We start from the raw sequence: 26230 nt of genomic DNA on the forward strand, positions 1-26230 counted from the left end.
TTTTTAAATTAAGCTTGAAAATACTTTCATGTCACTAATTAATAAGCATTTTAGGTATTTGAAAGGCTACGGCGATAAAGGTAGGATATTTTTCCTGTTCAATATACAGTTTGTCCGAAGCATGGTGAATACTGTCCGATCCATGGTGAATTCTGTTTTATTCCAAAAAATCGTTTTTAACATTTTCTCAATAAATAGCATAAAGTTGTGTCAAAAATTCATATTTTAATCACACAATACGTTTAGCTCCATTTTGAGAATATTCGATGTTTAGGAATATCGCTCAGAACTTGTTCAAGTACGAGGGTGTCCGATGCATGGTGAACTCACCCTAAAAATTATTGCTTCATTTGGAAGTTGTGTAGAAAACACATCATTTTTAACTACTGCAGCGGCAACAACTTTGTTTTTGTCTTCTGAACCATATGTATAAATTTCAATTGTCGAATTTTTAAATTGTTTTATTTAGGCTAATTTCTGCTTGAAAACGATGGAATTTGTTTCTGACTTATTGAATTCTGTAAGGGAAGTATTTATAGCTGGTTTAATTAATTTTCCTGGCGAAATTTTAGAATGAGTAGTAGTTTTATAATATCCAACGGTAAATCGGAATCTCTTATATGATATTTATATCTTAAACTTTTTGATTGAATGCATTTCTTTTTTTTTTTATTATATAAATCTTCATGATCCGGATAAAACACACAATCGAATGAAAAGTTATTGGTATTTGCTTTTAATTTTATTAAGTATTGTAAAGTTTGCTTAATTTGTCTTTTGTCGAAGGGTGATTCATTTACTTGTACTTCCACACATAAAGTGTCTACAGGGGAAGTTCGAAAAGCCCCTAAGCATAGCCGAAGGCTATCAAGGCATCAAGCTGAAGGCATCAAGCGATTTTAAGTAAGAGGTCCCTGCTGATCCGTAAACAATACAACTATAGTGTTATTTTGATCTGACTAGAGAGCGATAGAGTTTAAGAAGAGTATTTCTATCTGCTCCCCATTTATTGTTTGCAATAGCTTTAATTATATCTAAAGCCTTTGTTCATTTTTCTTTGAGCATTTTAATGTGTATGACACCTAAATAACTCATAACTTTAAATACTTTTATTGGATAGCCATCTAATTGCAAATGCGGGTCATGGTGGACTTTACAGAAATGTACACATGCAGTTTTGTTTGAAAATTTAGAACCATTCTCATCGGCCCAATTTTGAATTTTGTTTGGACACGAATATAATTTCTGCTCAATGTAATTCAAATGTTTGAATTTATAACAAAGGACAAAGCCATCTACACGTTAACTGCAAAGCATATCTTTTTTTAAAGTACTTCAACTTAACTGTTTATTTTTATTCTAAATAATGTGACTGATAGGATAATTCCTTGTGGTACACCCGTTTCTTGGTCAAAATTGTTTGAGAATGTAGACCCTAACCGTACTTCAAAATATCTATCATTTAAAAGAATTCTTAATATACTGAAACGCAAAAGAATAGCAACCCCATTTAAACATAAACATTAAAATTTGTTTTACATACTGCAATAAGTATGCCTAGGCTCTCAAACGATGCGCGCAATAGGGCAGTGCAATTACTGTTGGCTGGAAACACCCATAGTGATGTTGCAAGAACACTGAATGTCCATAAAAGCACAATATCTCAATGTCTCGTCTCTACAAACACCTTAGACAAACTGGTACGAACTGGTCGACCAAAGATGACGACGCCTCGTCAGGATCGTTTCATAAGGTTGCAGCACTTGCGCAACCGGTTTAGAACTGCACAAAAAACTGCAAATGAGACACCTGGGACGCATAACTAAGAATAAGCCGATATACTGTTGTTACACCAAAACTTTTCTGTTTTTAAATAAAAACGCCCAAAGTTTCCAACAAAGTTTATTTTGTATTCCCGTGTAACACTTTACACACAGGACCTGACTGAGTAACTAATTGAACACAAATTCTACGCTAAATATTAAGAACTGCCCAACCTACAGACCGTCAATCACTGCTAAATTAACCAGTTAATTGTGAACACTATGAATTCTGCATTTTCTCATGGTCAGCACTTCAGACATTCAATCCCCCTGAGACTCGGGTGATAAAAGTCAGTAATGCTGATAAAAGAGCTAAATTTCCCAGCCAAAATCTTAATGAGCGGTCATGACCTTATCACATAAACAGATCAATGCAGTCTGTAGCTTAGAACAATTACTACAAATCAACAAGATTAAGATAATATAAACCTAGCATTAATTATACAAACAATTTCACACAAAATTTCACTTTAACAACTGTGCTTAGGCGTCTTCGTTTATATAGCATCAAGCCGCTTTACCGTTCAGATGGGCGTCGGCATGTTTTTAGTCGCCGTGGTGAACGTTATGTCGATAACTGCATGGTGGAATGTGACAGGTTTGGTGGTGGAAGCGTAATGGTGTGGGAAGGGATCTGTTGTGGTCGCAAAACCCGCTTGGTATTCATTGAAGGCAGTTTGACAGCTCAGCGGTACATTGACACTGTAGTCGTTCCGTTTGTCCACCAGAATAACCTTATCTTCCAACAAGACAATGCAAAGTGTCATGTAGCGCGACGTTCAATTGATTTTCTTCACGAAAACAATGTCGAAACGTTACCTTGGCCCCCATACAGTCCCAATTTGTCGCCTATTGAGCATGTGTGGGACATGTTGGATCGATGTATTCGAACGCGCCAAAATCCACCAGAGACTGCCCGCTTTGCGTCAGGCACTTCTGGAAGAGTGGCAGAACATTCCTATGACACAAATCAACCGTGTAACAAACTCTATGCATCACAGAATTCGAGCAGCAACAAATGCTAATGGAGGGCATATTCGATATTAAACTAGGAAAATTTCAATGGTTACCACCTCTACATCCTTGATATTTTTTTGCAAGAGTGATGGTAGATAAGTCATAATTTGATAGAGTATTCAATAGAATAAATGTGTACCTTCTATAAGATGTAAACATTAAATCTTATACTTAAATGACATATAAAAAATTTTATCGAAAATTGGAGGTTGCGTTTCTTTTGCGTGTCTTTTCCTTTTCCTTTGAGGCCAATATTAAAAAGATCTTTCATAATTCCGTATTACCAAGAAGTATCACTTTTTCTTGGTCAAAAAATATAGATATGGCATGCTCTTTCTCAACAAAGGCATCTCGACTATATGTTTCCAGCCTAGCTAGATAGTCAGTTGTACTTCGGTTTTTTCTAAAACCAAATTGTTCAAATATTATTGGTTTCAAGAAACCATATAAGGCATTCATTGATTATCATTTCCATGGTTTTACATACGCAGTTGTTAAAGCAATTGGTCTATAATTATTTAGATCTGCTTGGTCCTTTCCAGGTTTTGGAATAGGAATAATTGATGCCTGCGTCCAGGAAGGTGGAAAATTTCCTCTTTCCTAGATCATAATAAAATTTTACAGAAGACATTCTTTGCTGTTTTTTTTTCTTTGGAAGATGTTAAATTATTTGATAATGAATCTGATCTGGTCGTACAGCTATATCATGGGAATTATCTAGAGACTTTGTATTTCATTGAAAGAAAATGGTGCATTATTACATTCATTGTTGTCTCATGTGAAATCTACGAGGGGTTATCAAAAATTTCGTGGACTAGCGCCATAAAATTAAATCTTCTTTAGGTACATCAATGAATTTTAAAACATTTAGTTAGCATCATCTCTTTTATCTATAGAATAAACCATAAATCATAAGTTTTGTTTTTTAATAAATTGTTAATGTGTTTGTAAACAATGGTATTTCCAGGCGAGACAACCTCAAATATTACGTTTTTTTCTACCTGAGTGTAACTTAGACAAACTCTTTTGATATGAGCATTTTCATAAAAAATCCTGTTGATTCAGGCATGCGGTACGACACTATTGTTCCGAAAAATTTGCAATTTTTACCCCATTCTTAAGTCCTATGAAATTTTATCGTAAATTTAACATGGAGTATCCAATTAATTAAGGGCTTGAAATTGACGTCAAAAAGGGGTAGGGGTTTCTTTTTCCAACATTTGATAAAGTTTCGCACCTGGAAAAACCTGGTATAAACCTTTGGAATGTTTAAACGTTCTACAGAAAAGTAAAATACATCTAGAGTACTTGTTTTTAAATGCCCAGAAATATTCAGAGAGAAGAAAGATGCACAGTTAATGTCGATTTGTCGTCAGGGTGTCAAAATTTAGTCAAGTTGAAAAGTGAAGTTTATCATATGACGAAGAAATTGAACTCCAAAAAGCTAAGTATTCTGGCATAATCAAGTGAGAATCTTTCCCTATGTTTAGATCCATTTACAATATTAATTGCATTGGAAGCAGCTGTTCATGATATTGTGAAGTCATATAAACAAGACGGGTTTAAGTCCTTACTTACATGTAACTCCAGGTAATCTCATTTTACCTGGACTGCTTTATTTTAATTTCATTTTATCTCGTAAGTGTATGAGGTAGACAGAGCGGACATTGAGAAGCAATGACGTAGTCGTACGTCATAACACTAAACGGCGACAGCCTTTTTATGCCCCCTTATCAAAGATTCGGGGGTATATAGTTTTTGCCCTGTCCGTTCAGTCTGTCTGTTTGTTTGTCCGCAAAAACTTTAATATTGCTTATAACTTTTGATTGGTTGGAGCTATTGCTTTCATATTTCACATGTGTATTCCTTGCGACAAGACCTTTCTTTGGGTACCATCATGTTTGACCTTGACCTTGGAGTTTGACCCAGTTCTACAAAATTTTACCCAACTTTAACCTTGGCCATAACTTTTGAACAGTTGGTGCTAAGACTTTCATACACATGACTTTCATGCACATGTGTAATCCTTGTTACAAGCTCTTCCTTTAGATACCAACAATTATAGCCTTTTGACTTTGACCTTGGAGACCTTGGAAAACTTTAACTTTTTAACAGTTGGTTCTAGGGGCTTTCATACTTCATATATGCAATCCTTGTGACAAGACCTTACTTTGGATACCAACAACTTTGACCCTTTAACCTTGGCTTGGGAGTTTGACCTACTTTTGAAAAACGTTAACCTTGGCCATATCTTTTAAACGATTGATGCCAGGGCTTTCATATTTCACATGTGTATTTCTTGTGAGAAGACCTTTCCTTGGGCGCCATTAATTTTGGCCATTTGACCCTGACCTTGATGTTTGACTTACTTTTGAAAAACTTTAACCTTTTCCTTATCTTTTCAATGGTTGCTGCTAAGGCTTTCACATTTCACAGGTATATTCCTCGATACAAAACCTTACTCGATGTACCAGCATATTCAATTTGCATTTGAGAAAATTTAACCTTCGCTATAAGTTGCCATACGGGGGCATCAGTGTTTCACAAACAAATCTTGTTTATTTTAGAATGGTTTGGCAAATTATAAACGTATCAAGCTAAAACTTTCAACACTTCTTAAACTTTTGCTGTTTTATTTTCCTTATAAAATTTGTAAGCACAGGCTACATAGTATTACTTTTATCGCATCAGTCCATGAACTTTTTGATGACCCCTCGTATTGTTTTCTTTTCTTGTAAATTTTTCTATGTAATAAAATTAGCTCTTATATTATTAGTCGATGAATTTTTGGCTATTTTTTCAGCCATTTTATCAGAAATTTCTTTTTTATTTGTAATAATTTCATTTCCAACACCAAGATGTTGATATTTTTCGCTCCAACCTTTTATTAGTCCCCTACCGGTGAAACCGGAGGGGACTATAGGTTTCCTCTGAGTCTGTCCGTCCGTCTGTCTGTCTGTCCCTCTGTCTGTCTGCCAGTCTGTCCCACTTGGTTTTCCACACTTTTTTCCTAAACGCTTGCAGATATTGAGCTGATTTTTAGCCAGTGAGTGTATCTTGATGAGTTACAGATCAAGTTTGCATTTCGTTCCGCTTCATTGATTTTTGACGGAATTATGGCCTTTTCCATTTTTCAGGGTTTTCCACAATTTTCTTCTGAACGCTTTCAGATATTGAGCTGATTTTTGGTACGTGACTTTACCTTGGTTAGTTATAGATCAAGTTTGCATTTCGTTCCGCATCATTGATTTTTGACGGACATATGACATTTTCAATTCTTAAGGGGAACCAGATTACACTTGCCGGTAGGGGACTAGTATTGCTAATGCAATACTCTCAGAATGCTTGTTTTTCTTATCACATTCCATACCTTCTGAATAGGAGTATGTGAATTCAATGTCCATGAAATAAATTAATCTATCATTCTTACATAAACAACGTGAGTATTTTTTCTTTGATATTTTTTTTATTGAATAAATTTTTAACTTATAAATAAGTTATTAAAAAACAATGTGTTTCTTCAAAAAATAAAAATGGTTTAAAATATCGAAATAATGTTTTATTGCTTAATTAATTTTGTGTACGTTCGAGGAAAATCAAGATACACGTAAGAACCACAACGGCCACACCCTCTGTGTGCTCCTTGTCATGATCGGATACACAAAAAAAAATCCGTAGATAATTCAGTGAAGAAATAATGTCTTACAATTTGTATGTAAAACGTCAGTCAATATTTGACTTAATAATAGAATGTATTTCTTGACCATAGAATCTGAGAAAAATGACTTTAAACAAAGCATTTGATATCCTTGTTTCATCGACCTCTTTTTTAACAGCTTGCCTCGTTTCAGACAATGTTCGTACGTAGAGCATGCTCTTGAGTATCGTATCAACTGAGAGACGTAAACTCAATATGCAGGTGATGATGGTAAATTGCTACTTAAATAAGGGAATCTGGCAATAGAAAAGTAGAAGTCGCCAAGATAAGCTTATCATAAATTTTAACGTTAGGTTACTATAAACGTCTTTGTTCAGTAAATTATCCAAATATGAAACAGATGTGTCAGACTGTGGTATGTTTTATTTCGAGTTCAAAGGAATGAAAATGAAATAAAAATGAATATTGAAATAGATGAAACGACGTCGATATATCTAAATTGAATTGAAGGCAACAGCAAGACACATTCTTTTCATGTAGAATTTTTCCAAATAAATTCTGTTTCATATCAGTGAAAAATAGGTCTGCTAATAACAGGGCGCAATAAGTATCCATGGGAATTCCGACAGATTTTTGGAGGACTTGAACTCCGAAACCTACATAGACAAGACATCCTAAACTCAAGCATCTTTTTAATATCAACTTATGAGTACTTCTGTGTACATTCAGAATAAAGTGGAATGCTGACTAACGTTTTTCATACTGATTGTTAGGCCATTATTCCATTATTTACGCATTAAATAGTCTACGGATTTTTTCGTTTTATGATCATGATAAGGAGCACACGGCAGGGATGCTTACTCCTCCATGGCACCTGATCCACCTCTAATGTTATTAGAGGTCCGTCTTTGCTCCACTCCCTGATTTGTATTGTTTCAATGGACTTTTGAGTTTGCAATCGACTACTGTAACAGTTTCTTTTCTCCATATATCATAATTTTGTATATGACCATTGATGAAGTAAGTACGTAAGATATGAGTTTCATTTTATTAGACAAACAGCTGTCTATGATGTCAGAAAGCCTGGACTTTGATTTATCGTTGGGAATGGTTGTATAAAATGTTGAAAAGTCGTACGATTTGATGCTATTGATTTTGGGAAAATTTCGTGAATCCAAATTTTCTACGAGTTCCTTGGAGTTTATAAGTGTCTACATCTGATTTACACCACTTCTCGAAAATATCCTTGACCGGTACTCCTGATGTTCCTCCGTCACTGCTGTTAATAGTTAAAGCGAGGAGTAAAGAAAGAAGCTTGGTAGAACATTTAAGGGAACCAGCTACATGTAAGTATCTATGTAAGGATTTTTATGGAGTTTAGGAATACAGTATAGGTATGGCAATTCAAATTCAAATTGATTGTTGTGAAAATTGAAAATATTCAAAACTCAGATATGATTTTGGAGAATATCCTCCTCGGAATAGGAAATGTGAATATAAGTTTAATTACCACTTGCAGAATTAAATCCAAGTTCCTCTAAAATACAAACAAAATAATGAGCCTTACAAACGAAGACAAGGCTGTCGCCTGCTTTGTCAGCTGGGACCAGTACATATTGATCGTGTAATGTATCTAATTTTTATTTTCACTTCTGAATTATTAAAGATGGTTTTCACATTGCCCCTCAGTCGCTTAATGCGAGATTTTAACATCCATCTGATACTTTTAATCCATTCTGACAAAGTGTCAAGGTCTTATTTTTCATGTTTGGCGTAAGCAGTCCCAGAGTAGTAGTCCCAGAAAACAGTCGAGACTAATCTGGGACTTCTCTCTATCATTTGCATTTGTTTTAAAGTGTTTTGCATCTATAAAAAGTACACAATACGTTTTATTTGAGAACAGGTTAAGAAACACCTTTATTGTGTTGCAAATCTCTCTCTCTCTCTCTCTCTCTCTCTCTCTCTCTCTCTCTCAACATTGGATGTCTAATAAAATATGAAGATAATCAAGTTCAAAAGTCCGTTGAAAAAACAAATCAGGAACAGAGCAAACACGGACCTCTAACACATAAGAGTTAGGATAAGGTGCCATGGAGGAGTAAGCATCCCCTGTCGTTCGTACAAACCCGCTGTGTGCTCATTGTCATGAATGGGCAAACAAAAAATTATTGGACAATACAGTGTAAAAATAATGGCCAAATGAATTTTATGAAAAAGTCAATAATATTTTCATTGTTTTCACGGTCCTTGTATCGAGCATATAAAATACAAAATATTTATTTTGAACGAGATTGTTGAGATTTTTGTATCATGAACTTATATGTCAATAGCTCGCCTCAGTTTTAAAATCTTTCCTCATTTAAGTAAAACATTTTACCTAGAACACTGCATATAGAATCAACTTGATGACATAAGCTCCATATGCAGGTGATAAAGGTATTTTGCTACATAAGTGAAAGTGTTTATTACATTGACTAGTATGAAGTTCCGGTATTTTCTTGAAAGATCATAACCGAGGTATTATTAACTTTTTTTTTTTACAAAAACACAGATAAAAGTACAACGATTTTGATATTCATACACTTGATCTCTAGAACGCTTGATATCTAGGATGCATTATATAGAACACTATTTTACTGTTTTATGCCCTGTTCACAAAGTTGTCTTGTTTGTAGGTTATCTAAATATCAATCACTGTTCACTTTGATCTTTTTTCCTCTTCTAGAGAAACATGTTTTGGATTTTAATTACAGTGTACTTTTTTATTTGACTAATTCAATTACTGTAAACGTACATGTATTTTTTTTTCCACAGGGCCATAATTCCGCAGAATCACAATTTCTGTTCAATTGACAGGTAGAAAATTAAACGAATTTCTTAGTTTGTCCTTAATGCATTTTAAGTACGCTGCGACAAAGAACACGTACTAGGCTTTATTGTGCCCTAAAAATCAAATGTTTTCATAAAATTTTGAAATTGGTTTAAATATGAGTTGAGTATATGAATGTGATAAATCATAAAGAATATGACATGAAGGAGGACCATTTTTGAAATAGGACATCATTAATTTGGTACTCTCTAAGTTTTAAACAGAGAAAGCCTTAAAATGACTCATTTCAAGAGTTATTAATAGTGTTCACAGCCCTTCGCCTACTTCAGTTTTCGGATATGGTGTGTACGTTTCTTTGAAAAATAATACATTTCTTAAAATCCTTGTAGGCGATGCATGTGGTCTATATTATCTGAAAGAAAATCCAACTAAAAATCGATGTTTTCTGAGAAATTTTAAGAAATTGTGTTTTTTAGGGGGAAAAAAGCACAACTTCAGGACGTCACAATTAGCATTAATTTAGGAAGTCACATGAGAAAAACGATCTGTATGATCTTACTGCATGGAATTCCATCGATTCAGAAAGCATGATTTTCAAATATCTTACAATACTTTAATATTGAAAAAAAAATACAGGGCCAGATTTGTTTCGAAACTTACTTTTTTCTTTCTGCGGAAAATTGTGACCGCGTACATAGCGTAAAAAATACGTCAGACTCTACATATTTCGTCTACATTAATCGAATTAATTTCTACCTCAAAATTAGCAGTGAATGTTGAGTACATGTTGAAATAAACAATTGCAAACAAAAGAACATGTCAGACAACCTTATAAATATGAATTTTGCAAAGTGATTCACAGGTATTATATATGCTTGATATTGCTAATGACATGAATTTCGGTTAGATCAGACCACACTCTCTAGTTTCATATTTACAATTCTATTTTGGAAGAGAAAATAAGTGATTAAGTAAATTTCATGTGTACAATTAGATTTCAGTAAAAAAAAAAAGTAAGTGTTGTGGGCTATTGGCCTGTTATCATTTAATAATTACTATAATGTTGAGATTCAAATTTAAATTGTTAGACTTACCAGGAATCCAAGAAATCTGTGTTGACAGATTCTGTAATTTATCTGTAAAAGTAGAGGTAATTTATTTAGATCTGAAAATGCATGATAATAAAATTAATAAAATCTTCTTTATATGTATTTTCATTCATTATTATTTTTAGTGTCTTCATTTATATATGAACACCTTTATATACCTGACATTTCCTCTACAGATGTATGGAGATCTCTCATATCTTCTTATAAATCGATGTACTTTTTTCTTCACCTGGGTCCATGGAGCAGGTTCTTAGTCTGTTGACAGCATCCTGGTAAACCGTGGATGTACCTAAATGTCTCTCTAGTTCCATCACAATATCCCGGATGTTTCGCCATTCCTGTCTGAATTCTGAGTCGGATAGAGACAGATCAACTGAATGGCCGTAATATTGGTTTCTAATCATGCGAATTCTTTCAATGTTGGCTGCCACGCTTCTGTCTCCGGGATTAGGAATCTCTCCCCAACCTTTGGAATGTGGTGCTATTTTACTTACATTGCGTAGAAGTAAATACAATAAAGATATGTCTAAGTCTGAATAATCACCACTGTATTGTTTTGTTGGTTTGGGGAAAATCATCTCTGATTGTGTTTTGTTGAGTGGATTTCTATTTCCATGTCTATGTTTATCTGTAAGTTCTTTAACTTTTCTGGACAAATCAGATGGTTGCAATTCTGTCTTTAGAATGTCACCTAATACATCAGTACATGGTCCCAGTATAAGTCTCGCCAATCGAGCAGTGTTTGTTGTTTCTGGTGTAGAAGTATAGCACTTGGATAAAGACATAATGGGGCTGGCCTCAACACGTTTGATAAATAATGTGTTCGGGCTCTATCTATGCCATAATATGACTACAACCTTAAACAACAAAAAAAATTCTTGTGATTATTTGTAATGATTAAAAAATCAAATTACATCTTTTTTCCAAAACACGTGTTTATATATAGTCAATTTTATAACAGATTGACATTTACCCATCCATTTCGTTTTAGAACTAAACACATTGTATAAATAAAGATATATAATTTATTTTGATATAAGAATCCTATGAATAAGACACGATGCGTCTCCAAAATCAAGGTCTTAACTTTGATTATAAAAAAGTGCAATGCAACAAAATTACCGTAATTATTCGTGAAAGGAAAGGCGCATACTGTTTAGTGCGTTACATGATAAATATTTAACAGTGTTAGCTCTACTCACCATTCCAAATCTTCACTAGTTCTTACTTATGTTACATGTACAAATCAAGTGTCTCGTTCATAGTGTACTTCCCTATAAAAAGCTATTATTGTTCATGCACGAATTAAATCAGAAAAATATTTATTTTACAAAACATTTATCAGATTAGATTTCCCTCCAATTTCCCAGGTCTTTATATTACTTTCTGTAACATAAAATGTATGGCGTTAACGTTCTTCCTTGTAGTTTTATTTTGTGTACGCGCGGATGAAATTACAAACTCTTGATAACAATACACATGTATGAATAGTGAAGTTAATTTCCTGTTCATACCTTTTGTTCTTCAAATATCATAAACACGTGGTATGTTGAACAAGTGTTTCACAGGTCATTCAATTGCTGATGTAAAAAGGCATAGTCTCATAGAAGACCGAGTGATATGAACACTTGATTGTGATTCATAAAATGACATTAAACATGTACATAATCTTGGTCATGAATATGTCTTATTATGGATTAATTTGAAAAAAAAAAACAGTGATTTTTTTTAAACAAAACATTCAGGTAAATAGCAATTTCTTACAAAGATCAAACCTGTTCAATTGTTTATTTATCGATTTGCATATCGGTCTACAATGGGTATTATATACAGAAAGCATTGCATGCTTCCCAGGCTAAATTTAGATGGGTATGAAATCTCATGCTTTCCCATACAAAAATATCTAGTTGACAGTCAACTAGTCGTCAACTGAATACTCGAAAACAATTGACCACTGAATGCTTTTCTGAAAAGCTGTTCATAAAATGGTCAGTTGACCGTCAATTGAATGCTTTTCATCGAGTTGACCATTAGTTGAATGCTAATACTTTGGAAATTTCATGCGAGAAAAGGGAGATCATTGTTGAACACTCTGACTTTGTGACATCTTGCAGAGTTGACTATAGTTGACCACTCAGAGTTAGAAAATCTCTCTGATTCGATGTTGGGTTTGAAATGACAGGAGTATTCAACTAATGGTCAACTGCAAAGAAAATGGAGGATTATTCAACTAATGGTCAACTGCAAAGAAATTAGAGGAGTATTCTACTAATGGTCAAATGTAAAGAATATACAGGAGCATTCAATTGTGGTCAACTTTATGCAAATAAGTTGAAGGCTCCCTTATTTGCATGGCAAAAATTCAACTAATGGTCAATTGACGGTCAATTGATCGTCAACTGAATACTCCGATTGAATTTTAATAGTATTTCTTCGTATGGGTTATGTTCTTATTAACTTAAGTGAGTTTGCAAAATATGCCTGCAGAAGAACCGGAACGCAAAAGATGACAAGCTGTGCTTTTGCACGGCGCAGGTGTGACTCAATAGCATTTTCAAAAATACTTAAACTATATACTCGAAGAAGAACCGTGAGACCAAACACATCTCATGGGAGACCACAGAAGATTGCTCGAGATAGCCAAATTTTCTACCGTCTTTGCAGGGAAAACGGAACAAATCAGGAAGGTTTAAGTTACTTACAGATTTATCATAAAAGCACATTTTAACTGCAAAATAAAATTTCCAAAAATGCAGCTCATATTGCTTTAGATGGCCATTATCCTCTATAGTTAGTAAAACATTTAAATATGGCGCATATGTGACATACTATAGTGTCTTTTATTACGACTTCACTGGAAAATATCCAGTCGACGTATGAATTAAAGTAACAATATCTCTCTGAACACTGTTCATTGGTTGAGTATTAGATAGTCCAGCATACTCTGACAAAACCTCTCCGCAATGGCACCTTGTAATTAAGACAAATTCTTATACCTTTACCAAACTGATAATGTAGTACTTATTGCTGTATATTATTTGATCCCACCTTTGGATTTTCCGGAGCTCCGTGTTTTATGCCCTCTTCTTTGACCTGTATTGTTTATAGATTTTTTTTAGATCGATCCCTAACCTAAATCATATTTTATCAGATGTAATCATGGCGATTAATATAAGCTTGAGTAAAAATATATAAGGCCAACAATTCAACATATTGAATAAATCAAACCAATTTTCTTCTTACAATAATATCCTTCCACCACAAGAAATAGTCCCCATAAATTTCATTTCTTACAAATTTTGATATCGGTTTTGAATTAAATGCTGTTCAATTTGCATAGTTAAATTCAAATATTCCTAAAAATTAAATTGTAATTCATAATTTTGATACAAGAGGTTCTGAACAATATTTTCTCGATAGCTGAAGATGACCAATCTGATCATGAAGGAGAAGCACTGACACATTCATATGATTCAGTTGACTACGTCATCGTCTCTGTTGATGTAGACACTAAACGTTGATCAAATCATCAGTAGCTGTGTAACATTTGTACAACTTGTAAAGCTTAAACATATGATATAAATAATATTTAAAATTTTTATTTTTAACATTATGTGACCCATGTTTACAAATTGTGAATTAGATTGATACACTCCTTTCTTTCTTTAAACTGCATGTCGTACAAGTTAGTAACAACATGGATACATCTGTAAGTGCAGCAAGATCAAGTACACACGTTTATTACATGGTCAGCGTTACTACTTAAAAATAGGTCACAGTCATCGTGGGAAATATTCGTTCTAAAGCCTGGAATACAAAAAATAATTTTGCATGATTAGAGCAGAGATTCTATGTATTGACTTGAATATGAGTTTTTTGTCTTGACTTCAAAGTTGTTTTTCCCCTAGTTGGAAAATGTAAACGAAGCTTCTTCTTTTTTTACATCCATATGTCTTGTTCAACGATGTCCTGTGCATTTTTGAGGTAAGCTTCACCTTGTTATATTGCTACAGTTAATTATTCAAATAAAGGACTGAAGTTCAAACGTAAATTTATATTGATTGATAGAATATTTTCCAAAATATGTTTTTCATCGTTAGTTGTCTTAAAAAAATGCGTAAGTGATCCAATACATATGAAGTGGGAAATAAAAAAAATTGCTTTAAAAAGTTTTAACTTAATTTATATTCTGAAATTTCTAGAGATATGCATGTCCTCATACATATTTTATTGGTCCTAAAAATTCTCATTATGGACTTAAAATTGGACCCGTAAACATGAATTAAAATTTCATGCAGACACTTAAATGGCAATAATTGTGTGGAATATTTATGGAATAAGTCAAGAAATCTGATGACAGAACTGCTTTAAGATATACCAAATTAGCAGTCTGCAAATATGAACGATCTGATTTACTCTAATTTTCATCTTAGATTTTGTGTTTCCATAAAGCATTACCCATATAAATATAAATCAAGTGAATTACTAACAATTTTTGCATTGCATAATCAGACGTGGTTGGTCCTTTTCATCAAAAGTTATAAAAGAAATTTTTGATGCATTGATAATCTTTTAAGAATTAGAATTCAAACACCATGCTGGGCAAATTGTATCATGGCATAAAATAGCTGACAATCTGTTTGTAAATGTATTACAGTTGTTTGTAAAAGCCTTGTAGTTTCCAAATCGTAAATGATAATTCATTGCACAATTAAGTATACATTCAATAGATAAAAAGGAAAATCCAGCTGGCAAAGGAAAATAAGCGGATGGACAATTCTGAGAAAACATGGGCTGTCCCTGTGGTTCTATCCGTGTCCCATTTAGTCCAAATTCAAATATCACTCCCTCATAAAAAAGATAGGAATGTGACAAATCTATCTCCTGAACCTGAAGAGCTCTTTTTTTCCTTCCGGTTGTTACTAGATTCACTACTGCCTTGATACCTTCTTGTAACATACAGCTTAGATGTGTTGTGCCAATGAAATAGGGCTTCGATCCGACTGAAAATAAAATATCTGAATTCAGTATAACTAGTTCATAAAGTATTGGGAAGGTGGCAGTAAAATTTCTTTTTATTTTAAAGTTCTCCCCATCTCAAAACCTGCTTTTTAAAATTCTCAGTAACAATGATTTTAATGGATAATGGATAAATTATTGTTCCATGTTCTATTCCTTTTTCTCTTTCATTTATTTTCCATTCTTATTATGTGTATTCTTTAATTCATTTTTCGTTCAATTTTTTGAATATTATGTTTTCCTTCTGCACAGAACTACAAAGCATCGCATTTTAAAGGTAAAATAAATATGAGTTACTTCAAAGCTATAGACAGTAATGCTTGGTTTTTTGAAGTACTCACCTTTAATAACAGTACAGTCAGTCTGACCTATAACCGGTAAGGAATTGAGCCTCGTAAATAACAAGAGTCCATAGAGTAGACATATGATCTGAGAAAAGTGAAAGTAGAAGTTGAATGTAATTCAACGAATTCAACACAGTACAGAGACATTGTTAAAGTTGTATCTTTAGACTTTCAGAATGCTTGCCTGTCTGATAAACTTCCTTCCATTCAATATATCATTAAAGTTTTCTCGTCTTTTATTCAGACGTTATGGAAAAGTTCGCAGGCATGTACATGAACAGATGGTCTGACATTAGACAACACAAAATGTCTTATAATGCCTTCGTGTCAAGTGAGCTAAAATCATGGATACTTCAGGCCGTAATTTTAAAGGGAGAATGAGAATAATATTAGCGAAAAATAAAAAAACGATAAGTTATAATTCCATTCTTTAAGGGGGTGAAGACATTTGGAGACATTTGCAGAAATATTCTTCCTTTTAGGATTTTCTAAAATTAAAATTTTTGTTGTGAAGAATCAATCAATTACAGTTTTTACTATAGTAAACCAGTTTACAGTTTTCTTTTAATGAATCAAAGTACCAATTATAAATGCAATACTCTTAAACATGCATTTCCTTTATTCAAATTATTGAATGCGATTCTTTCATCCAAAAAGATAATCTGATTCTTTTAAGGCAGCATTTTTTCTTCTTTTCTTTTTTTAAAAAAAGCCTACCTGAAAGGAATACATCTTCTATTTGACATTTAGATATATCGACGAACCTTTTCCAAATAAAAATAGTTAATTTCATTTATATGTCGATTCGATATATCCCAGTGAACTTGAAATAAAGAAGCCATAAAGTCTGTCACATGTGTTTTATTTTTCGATGTTTACTTATTATAGACGTTAATAGAAAACTTACAACTAAAATATATAACAGACGGGATGACTTAAGCTTTTCTATCGCCATCTTTCCCAATTTATGCACTAATATTCACCAATGACTTGCATATGGTTCATGTCTCCTAAGTGCTTTGATTCTCAATAGCTTATTCTGTGTACGATCATTTTTTTTTAAAACCGAGGCATGGTACTGACAAATAAGTTGATCTTGACGGCCTTGTATGATCTCCTTTAAAGTCAATATTCTGTATATCTAATGGTCGATAAAATGACCTTGTTTGTAAACACAAGCTTACATTGAGTCGTATTTTGAATGACGTTTCATACCAATCCTTAGACCATTGTTGTTATTGTTTTTTTTCCATTTTAGAATTCGACTACAGATAACTCAATTTACAGAGAATAACGGCGGATGTGACGGTTAACAGGGGATGCTTAGTTTGCTTAATCCCCTTGAGCGCTTAATTATTTCTTTGAACTTAATTTCCAGGGGTCAGTTTTTTAGCCCTGTTCATATTTTTATGAAAAAAAAAAGATTTATGAAATTAATCATAGCTGATCATACTTAGTAAACTACAGCTTTTTCATTGTGTATTTTAACAATATTATCGACGTTATCTTCATTAATGTAGATTCGAGAAATTTTAATGGCCTTGCTTTTCAAAATTAAATTTTTAAAATTTTAAAGAATAAAAGTAAAACAAAATGTCGTAGTCAAGTATAGAAGATTTATCAACGTAAAATATCAAAGTATCATAAAATTCAAAAAAATCATTGGATGCACCATAGTTATCTTTAGTTCAACTTCTAAACTGTCAATCATTGTATTACTAGAATTTTATGGTTGGAAAAGCAACGAAAAGTAAAAATCTGTTTTCCTTAACTAAAGCTTTGAATATACACTGTATCGTATTTAGCTAAATCATTCTATGAGATTATTTTAGAAAGATGCTATACAAACAAATGTTCTTACCTTCATAATTTAATGTAATGAAAAGATTTTGACAGAGTTTATCGAGGATTGACCTCTCAAAGGTTTGAAATGTGACAAATGAATCCCACAGACGTTTGTAAAATTCTGGTAAATACTCTCAACCCAATTAGGCGTTTAAGTCCATTTCGTTCTATTTTGTACATGAAATTTCCCTTGTTTTGGGAATGTTTCAGAGAGAGAGAGAGAGAGAGAGATACAAATCTGAACCTTGAACATTTTATGGTACAACAGCCACTTGTTTAAAATTTACTTATTTTTGCTAAATGTATCTGTAATTGTAATTTTTCTCATTTTAAAAGCTTATCAGAATTACACTCTAATTAATACCCAATGACCTAGTATATTACAGTTATTGCCTGTCTAAAATGAGATGTTGTCGATATCACTTTTAATGTAACTTTCATATGTTTGCAACAAAACTGGAATGGAATGGACTGACAATTAAAACGTCTGTAAATATAAAATTGAACAAAGAAGTCAATAGATATTTTCAAGTGAGCTTGAAATAAAAGATACCACAGAGTCTGACACATCTAATTCATATTTGGATATTTTACTAGAAAAAGACTTTAATGGCAAACTAACAGCAAAGCTTTATGATAAACGTGATGGCTTCAATTTTTCAATCAACTACATCCCTTGCTTATGTTGCAATATACCCTTATCACCAGCATATGAGGATTATGTCTCTTAGTTGTATTCAATACGCAAGAACATGCTCTATATACGAACAATTTCTGAAACGAGGCAAGCTATTGACAAACAAGTTGATGAAACAAGAATATCAATTGCCTCGTTTAAAGTCATCATTTTGTAAGTTCTATGGTCGATACAATGACCTTGTGAGCAAATACAATCTATCATTAAGTCATATGCTGACTAACTTTTTTCATACTAATTGTTAGGCCATTATTCACACACTGAATTGTCGACGGATTTTTCCGTTATTACCGATCATAATAAGGAGCACACGGCAGATGTGACCGGTCGGCAGGGAATGCTCACTCCTCCATGGCACCTGATCTCACCTTTCATCTTTTGGAGGTCCGTGTTTGCTATGCTCCAGATTTGTATTGTTTTAATGAACTTTGAGCTTGAATACTGTTCGTTATCTCCATATTTCATGGAAACAATTAATTCTACATGGAGAGTACTACTAATCTGAACATTTTCTTAAGAATATGTGGTCATATTTTCCCATTTTGTTCATCGCACTATTGGACTTATGCGAGAAGGACTGACTTTTACAGTCGACGGCTTACTTTAACATTTAAACCTGCATTATGTACAGAGGTATGGAATTGATAATAGACACTAAAACCTTAATAGTGGTTTTAGGTATGGTGTTAGGGGCGCTAACATTATTTATCAATACACGAGATGATTGGAGGCAGAAAAACATAACTTAAAATACCTTAATAGTGATGGTAGTATCTCCTTTCAGTCTTATTTTCTGAAGTAATCAAACAAAGGAGAAAAACATTCCGCAAAGAGTACATAGCAGGAGCTGGACAAGGTAGGTAGGGAGAGGGTTTTGAGTAGAGTGGTTGCCGTTCTCTTCCTAGACAACGTAATATGTGCTTTTCAATGGCCCATTAATATTGTCTAATTAACTGTTAAGCTAAATATTTATATCACAAAAGAGCTTCCGTATATTGTCCTAGTGTAAAAGTAAGCCGTAGATTTTAAAAGTCAGCACTTCTCACAAAAGTCCATTAAAATATAGGATATATACATGCCTAACCTAGGATTCGGAATCAAGTTAAGAAACATTAGCTTTATCACAATATCTCATACTCTAAGCTTTCTTCACTGATATAGGGCATTTGATTTCCACGACGTTTATATCCTAAGGTGGTCAGACCGACTCACAGAATCAGACAAACTCTGGTGAATGCAAAATTCCCCTCTCTTCATCGGATGTCAAAAGTATTCCCTGGTTAAAACACACATAATTCTTTACACTTAACATTTTTATTCTTGTTGTTTATGAGAATCCAATTTGAAGAAAAAAAATCTCTTCAATGACTCGTCACAATGATATTTTTATTCCTTGTTATTATATACACGTAATACATTAGAACATATCAAAAAGGAATAATAATTACAAACTCTAAGTTTATCTTTGCTTTATATTTTACGATAAAGCTGTCAAGTACGTTAGTTTTTTTATATTTCTTAGAATAGAGTTTAAAATTCTTTCTTAAGAATGATTTCAGTTGAATATTGGTTATTTGCTAAAATACATATTTCGGAATTCTTTACCATAGGTATTCAAACAAAAATCTTTATCTGGCCTCAGTTAGTGCCTTATCAAGGTACAATCTTCTATATCTTAAAACATATTATTTTTAGTTATGTTTTAATTTTCTGCGTATTCTCACAAATGAAGGGAAAATTTCTTTTGACAACGAAGTATTGGAACGTCCAAAGTCACCGAATACTTAAAACAAAATTGTTGTGCATAATGCAAAATTTCGATTAAAGATTATTCTCATACCATTACAATGAAATAAAAAGACGATAACAATTGACATGAACACTTTGTCTCATGAGCAGTTTCTGAGTAGTTCTTAGATACCGGATTTATCTCATTCATAACTTTGATTTACATGTAACGACGTGTACAGAAAGTCTGTGTGATCATACCTTTGTATTTCAGGTATATTCATTTAAGCTGTACAATAACACACATAAGGTGTGGAAGACACTGTACTAGTTACACGATTCATTAACATAATTAATGTAATTAACCTATAGTAGGAAGTACAGATAAACCACCGAACAAACTTTACCCTCGATCACTGAACATTCAGTAAAGTCAGGTTTTGTGATCAATTTTCGATTCCTCATTAATCTACACCTTTGAAGTTTTTTAAGACTCGGCTTTAAAACGGATTTTGTGATCCTTTGTCGTCCTCTGTAGAATATTCCAGGATGAGGAACTCCGGTGCCTTTGTAAGTATATTGAAGTATATGTTATCTTTGTGAAATTAAATTGCATATTCAATTTTAAAATGCCGATCAAGGCTTCTTGACTATAATATAGATTGATTATTATGCTCTAGGTTTTGCTTTCTGTACTTTTAAAACTATCTTGAAAAAAAAACTTCATAAACATATATATTAACTTGTATCTATGTTCTACTTCATGCTATTCATTTTAAACATCAGATCTATATTTCAGGTACTGTTATTTATTTTAACCCTTGTACATGGAACTTCTTCATTTCTGTTCCAAAAGACAGCGGCATGCCAGCCTGTAGGAAGTAGGTCATTACTTACTCTAAATATAGTAATATAATATATGAATGTATAGTTATCTATACGAATATATATATATATGCTATCTATACAAGTACTTATCAGCACTAAAATGTAGTATTCTTATAGTAAAATTGTTCTTCATTATAGACCCATTTTGAAAAGAATACAGTAGTAATATATAACTCAATTATCCTGTGGAATTCTGTAAATTGATTAAAATAAATTCATTTTTGCAGTAAACGAAGAGAAAAAAAATGTTCAAAAGAAATTTTGCCAGACTTTTATCTAATGATTTATTACCCTTTGAGTGTTTGAAAATTTAAGATAATACTTATTCATGAAATCTTTGTTCACCAACAAAAAAGTCCAATGCATGATATCATGACGAAAATTAAATGAGTGAGAATTTTCTTGAAAATAAAAGCTTTATTTTTTCTTTTGTTTGAATCAATTTTAATCCTTCATCATGTACATAAACAAGTTATGATATTAAGATAAATCTTTTTTTTTCATCTTTTCTTACATATTTATAGGAATGTGGAGAATTTGTTATCATTATAACCCTAATTTTTGTGGTTAGCATCTACTGAATAAGTTTATTTTTTCAGTAACTTTTTATCTTTCAATGATAAGAAAGAAAGAGCTTCCACAACAAAGTTTCAAAAGTTCATATATAGCGAGATGGATTTTTGTGTGTTACACTAGTTTAGAAAAATGGTTATGTCGAATATTGACTGACGTTTTTCACACAAATTGTTCAATAATGAAATATGGAGATAACGAACAATTTTCAAGCTCATAGTCCATTTAAACAATACGAATGGGAAGCAGAGCAAACACAAACCTCCAAAAACATCAGAGGTGGGATCAAGTGCCATGGAGGAGTAAGCATCGCCTGTCGACCGGTTACGCTCGCCATGTACTCCTTGTCATAGGAAAAATCCGTAAAAATTTCAGTGTGTAAATAATAGACTAACAATTAGTATGAAAAAAGTCAGTCAGCATTTGACCTAATGATAGATTGTATTTGCTAATACGATTAGTGTATCGAACATAGAACTTGTGAAATAATGATTTCAAAATTGTTTTCACACTGAATTGTTTACGGAGTTTTCTGTTTACCTGATCATACAAGGTACACACGGCACATGTGACAGATTGACAGAACTATTCGCAGTACATTTTTGTACGGTGAATACATAGAGATAATTGAAAAATACTACATTGATTTCGTAAACAGAAGACGAAGACAAATGATCTTTTTATGCTATACATTTTTAACTATCCTTACTAACTAATGGCCTAACAATTTGTATGAAAAATGTCAGTAAATATCAAACTTAACGACAGATTGTATTTGCTAACAAGGTCATTGTATCGATCGACTAAAGAATTTGCAAAATGTTGACTTTAAACGGGACTGTTGATGTCCTTATACATGTATCATCAATCAACTTATTAATAGTTAATAGCTTGCCTGGTTTTAGAAATTGTTCGTAGGTGAAGCATGCTCTTTCGAATCAACACATAAACTCCATATGCAGGTGATAATGGTTTATTGCTACATAAATAAGGAAGCTGACGATAGAAAAGTTGAAGTCATCACGTTCATCATAAAGTTTTGTTGTTAGGTTGTCATTAACGTCTTTTTCTAGTAAAATATCCAAGTATGAAACAGGTGTGTCAGACTCAGTGGAGTCTTTTATTTTGAGTTCAAAGGTTCAAAGGTATCTATCGAATCAACGTAGGAATGAAAATGAATATTGTTAATTAATAAAATGTCTTATATATCTAATTGTCGAATGGAAGTCCACAGCAAGAGACATCTTTTCATGTAGAAGTTTTTGAATAAACTCTGCTTCATATGAATACAAAAACAGGTCTGCTTATAATAGAGCGCTAATACTAAGAATTTGAATGGTTACCAAAACACCAGGAGTTAAATAAAACTTTACTGTTATGCTATATTCGTGAGGGTAATTACCGTTTAATGTATGATGTACAAAGATAGATGTACAAAGATAGATTTGCCTTTATTCGATAAAATGAAGCACATCTCATTAAAAGTGATTTGTTTTTCATTGTTCATTAACCACAATGTAAATAATAGTTTTTAACTTTCAAAATATTTGGCATATCTCCTTTCCTTCTTACAAATGAGGACCAGTTGTATTTATTTTACACATTTTATGTACAGTAGATAATTGAAGCATTTCTAAGGTAATTGTGAGCTAGCAATCAACTATTTTTTGCGAATTTATTTTGGAAGTTACATATGATGATAAGTGTGAATGAGCAGACGTCCTCGCATTAAAAAGTTAATAAAAAGTGAATTATAATAGTCTGTTTTGTTAAATTCTTATTGATCTTAAATAATTTTCAAAAACATTATGAAGTATTCATTAACTTGCTTTAGTATTGAATGAGCTAATTCAAAAACAAGAAAACAACATTTTTTCTAACATGTCTATCAGATGAGTAGGTCAATTAAGTAATAAACAATTATCACTTCAGTTCCTTTATTCCTTGCATCATTACAAACATCAGATTTACATATAATGTTAAATAGAATATAAATACAATACCATACACATAGCCCACACAGAAGAAAATATACTTATATCAGGAAAATTGAGCTTAAAGATAAAATTGCAAATAAAAACATATTTGAGTAATGAGTGTATATCTTGACATAACTTTCCTAATACACTAGTAAGTTATTTAATATTCCAATGTATTATACTTTACGTTTTATACTATTAGGCTTACACAATTCTCTAAGAAATTTCCAAGACCCCTAATTCTTTAATTTCCAACACTAAATAACTGGATAATTCATAAATACTAATATTTTTATGATAGTACTTTTTATTAGTCCCCTACCGGTGAAACCGGGGGGGACTATAGGTTTCCTCTGAGTCTGTCCGTCCGTCTGTCCGTCCGTCTGTCTGTCTGTCTGTCCGTCTGTCTGTCTGTCTGTCCCTCTGTCTGTCTGTCAGTCTGTCCCACTTGGTTTTCCGCACTTTTTTCCTAAACGCTTGCAGATATTGAGCTGATTTTTGGTATGTGAGTGTATCTTGATGAGTTACAGATCAAGTTTGCATTTCGTTCCGCTTCATTGATTTTTGACGGAATTACGTCCTTTTCAATTTTTACGGGTTTTCCGCAATTTTCTTCTAAACGCTTGTAGATATTGAGCTGATTTTTGGTATGTGGCTTTACCTTGATTAGTTATAGATCAAGTTTGCATTTCCTCCCGCTTCATTAATTTTTGACGGAATTATGGCATTTTCAATTCTTAACTGGAACCAGATTACACTTGCCGGTAGGGGACTAGTATTGCTAATGCAATACTCTCAGAATGCTTGTTTATTGCTACCTTGAATTATGGTATATTGGACACTGCAAAACAAGCGAATCGTCTTCAATTTCATTCATACATTATACTGTGCATTTTCTATGTAATTTTTATTCGCGTTTAGGTATTTAACCCTTTCAATAAATATTATGACACGATAACGTAAATTTATATTAAGATTTTTTGAGATATTATTGAAGACAATGAATATCAATAATGTGCTTATATGAATTAACTTTAGGCATAACAATTATCGCTCGTTGGATATATACAGTTTGTCGGATTCTAAGTTTTAAATTAACATATTCTCCACCAGTATGGAATCTTCAATGTACGATAATCCTGTTACTACAAATTAAAACCGAAGAAATCATTTAAAAAAATGGGAAAAAAACTCATAACAAATGACAAATATTTAATAAAAACAAATAAACTCTCAAACTTGTGAGATTTTTACATACCTAAATGTTTTAAGTCCGATTTCTTAGTCACTGAACAGTGGTGTTTTCATGATTAAACCTTAAGTCAAAATCGAGAGATAAAACATTGTAGAAAACCGCATTGTTATTTTTCTAGTATTAATCATCACTAAGTCTTAATAATCCAAAAACTCGCTTTCTGGTTTTTTAATAAAACAAATGAAATCTCTGTCATTATCTTATTTTCCTAATATTTTTCAGAACCATTCTACTTTGGAACGACAAACATTTGGTGCATGTCCTTATTTCCCAGGCGTGTGTCCCGATCCCCAAGGCGTAACCCATTTGGTATTTCCCATCGCTGGATTTGGTACGATGGTCATTTTCTAGAATTTGGAACCCGACCACATTCTAGTGTAAATATCAGAACAACACACCCAATGGTAGGAGATTTCTGTCCAACAAAAAGGGAGAGAAAACCAGCTGGCTACAGTGTATTACCGGTCGAATGTATAGTCGGATGCGCACTCAACTATGAGAGAATGTACGGAAAATTTAGCAAAACGAAGAACAATTGTCATATGTTTACAAACAGAATGGCTGAAATTCTCTGTCACTACACGGTCTGTCCTCATTGGTGTTTAGGATAAAATTGCTACTGAATAAAAAGTTGAATAAAACTGGAAACTGATTTTTTTTAATTTATCAATCGAAAAAATTATTTTACATCACAGTGTCCCGAATTTTCTCTAAGTAACAGTTCACATTTTCAATTGTTCTTGATATATTTTTGGAATATCTTAAATGTCATTCAAAAGGGAAAAATGAGATTTTATTAGTTCCTTTTAACGTAACTTGCGTCCAAAATACTACAGATTGCATATTCAGATAGATTTCTCAAAAAGAAAAATAAAGTGTCAACGAAGGTCACAGAGTAAAGTATAGAACAAGAGAAATAGACAAGAACGATAACTGTACACAAGGCTGCAACCACGTTCCGCTTCCCTCATATCCGATACCAGCATCTATATAATAAAAAGAAGAAATTTCTTTCCCTGAAGACGAATAAGCATGAATAATTTGTCTTTTGTTGATAATTTGTTTGTATGTTTGACTATCTGATGTCGAAATTCGATGACAAAAGCAACTTTATTTCTTTTTTTGTAGATTTTTGCAAGAGAGTTTTTTTCCAAACATTTTTTTTCTTTACTCGATATTATATTGGAGAAACAAATGCAATCCTTTCGTGTTTAAGAAGGAGAATTTGGTTAAAAAACTTTTAAAGTGTAATAGGAGACTAAATAATTAATTTCTCTCTTCAAAGAAAACTACAAATTTTTCGTTTTGACAAACTCTCAATTGATTTAAACAAGCTTATATCTAAAAGATGTTTACAAACGAGAGAACTGAATCCAAGCCAAAAATAAGAAATCTAGCATACAAGTGATTCTTATTTGTGACTTATATAATGATGACAATATATGTATAAATGTGTTTTATCAAT

General features: G+C 32.6%; 2 protein-coding genes across 2 annotated transcripts in view; one reads left to right on the forward strand and one right to left on the reverse strand.

Moving 5' to 3' along the window:
- The first annotated feature begins 20545 nt into the window (after positions 1 to 20545).
- Positions 20546 to 25417, forward strand: LOC133192314 (uncharacterized). Its single transcript, XM_061328329.1, has 3 exons — positions 20546 to 20640; positions 20870 to 20951; positions 24988 to 25417. Exons 1-3 carry the CDS (start codon positions 20620 to 20622, stop codon positions 25374 to 25376), a joined length of 492 nt encoding a protein of 163 aa, XP_061184313.1. The 5' UTR covers positions 20546 to 20619; the 3' UTR covers positions 25377 to 25417.
- LOC133193038 (uncharacterized) overlaps positions 25415 to 26230 on the reverse strand; it is a 32706-nt gene continuing 31890 nt past the window's right edge. The window contains exon 22 of the mRNA XM_061329038.1: positions 25415 to 25751. Coding sequence (XP_061185022.1) covers positions 25654 to 25751 — 98 coding nt within the window. The 3' untranslated portion in view covers positions 25415 to 25653. The remainder of the gene's footprint in view (positions 25752 to 26230) is intronic.

This window comes from Saccostrea echinata, unplaced genomic scaffold (assembly GCF_033153115.1).
Source record: "Saccostrea echinata isolate AGI-Se365-2 ecotype Australia unplaced genomic scaffold, CSIRO_AGI_Sech_v1 ptg000025l, whole genome shotgun sequence".
Taxonomy (NCBI): Eukaryota; Metazoa; Mollusca; class Bivalvia; order Ostreida; family Ostreidae; genus Saccostrea; species Saccostrea echinata.

What these genes read in the sequence shown, in the direction of transcription:
- LOC133192314 (XM_061328329.1), top strand. Translation starts at nt 20,620, where the DNA reads ATGAGGAACTCCGGTGCCTTT. An exon ending in TGAGGAACTCCGGTGCCTTT is followed by an intron (nt 20,641 to 20,869) that starts GTAAGTATATTG and finishes TCTATATTTCAG; the next exon opens with GTACTGTTATTTATTTTAAC. An exon ending in GGCATGCCAGCCTGTAGGAA is followed by an intron (nt 20,952 to 24,987) that starts GTAGGTCATTAC and finishes AATATTTTTCAG; the next exon opens with AACCATTCTACTTTGGAACG.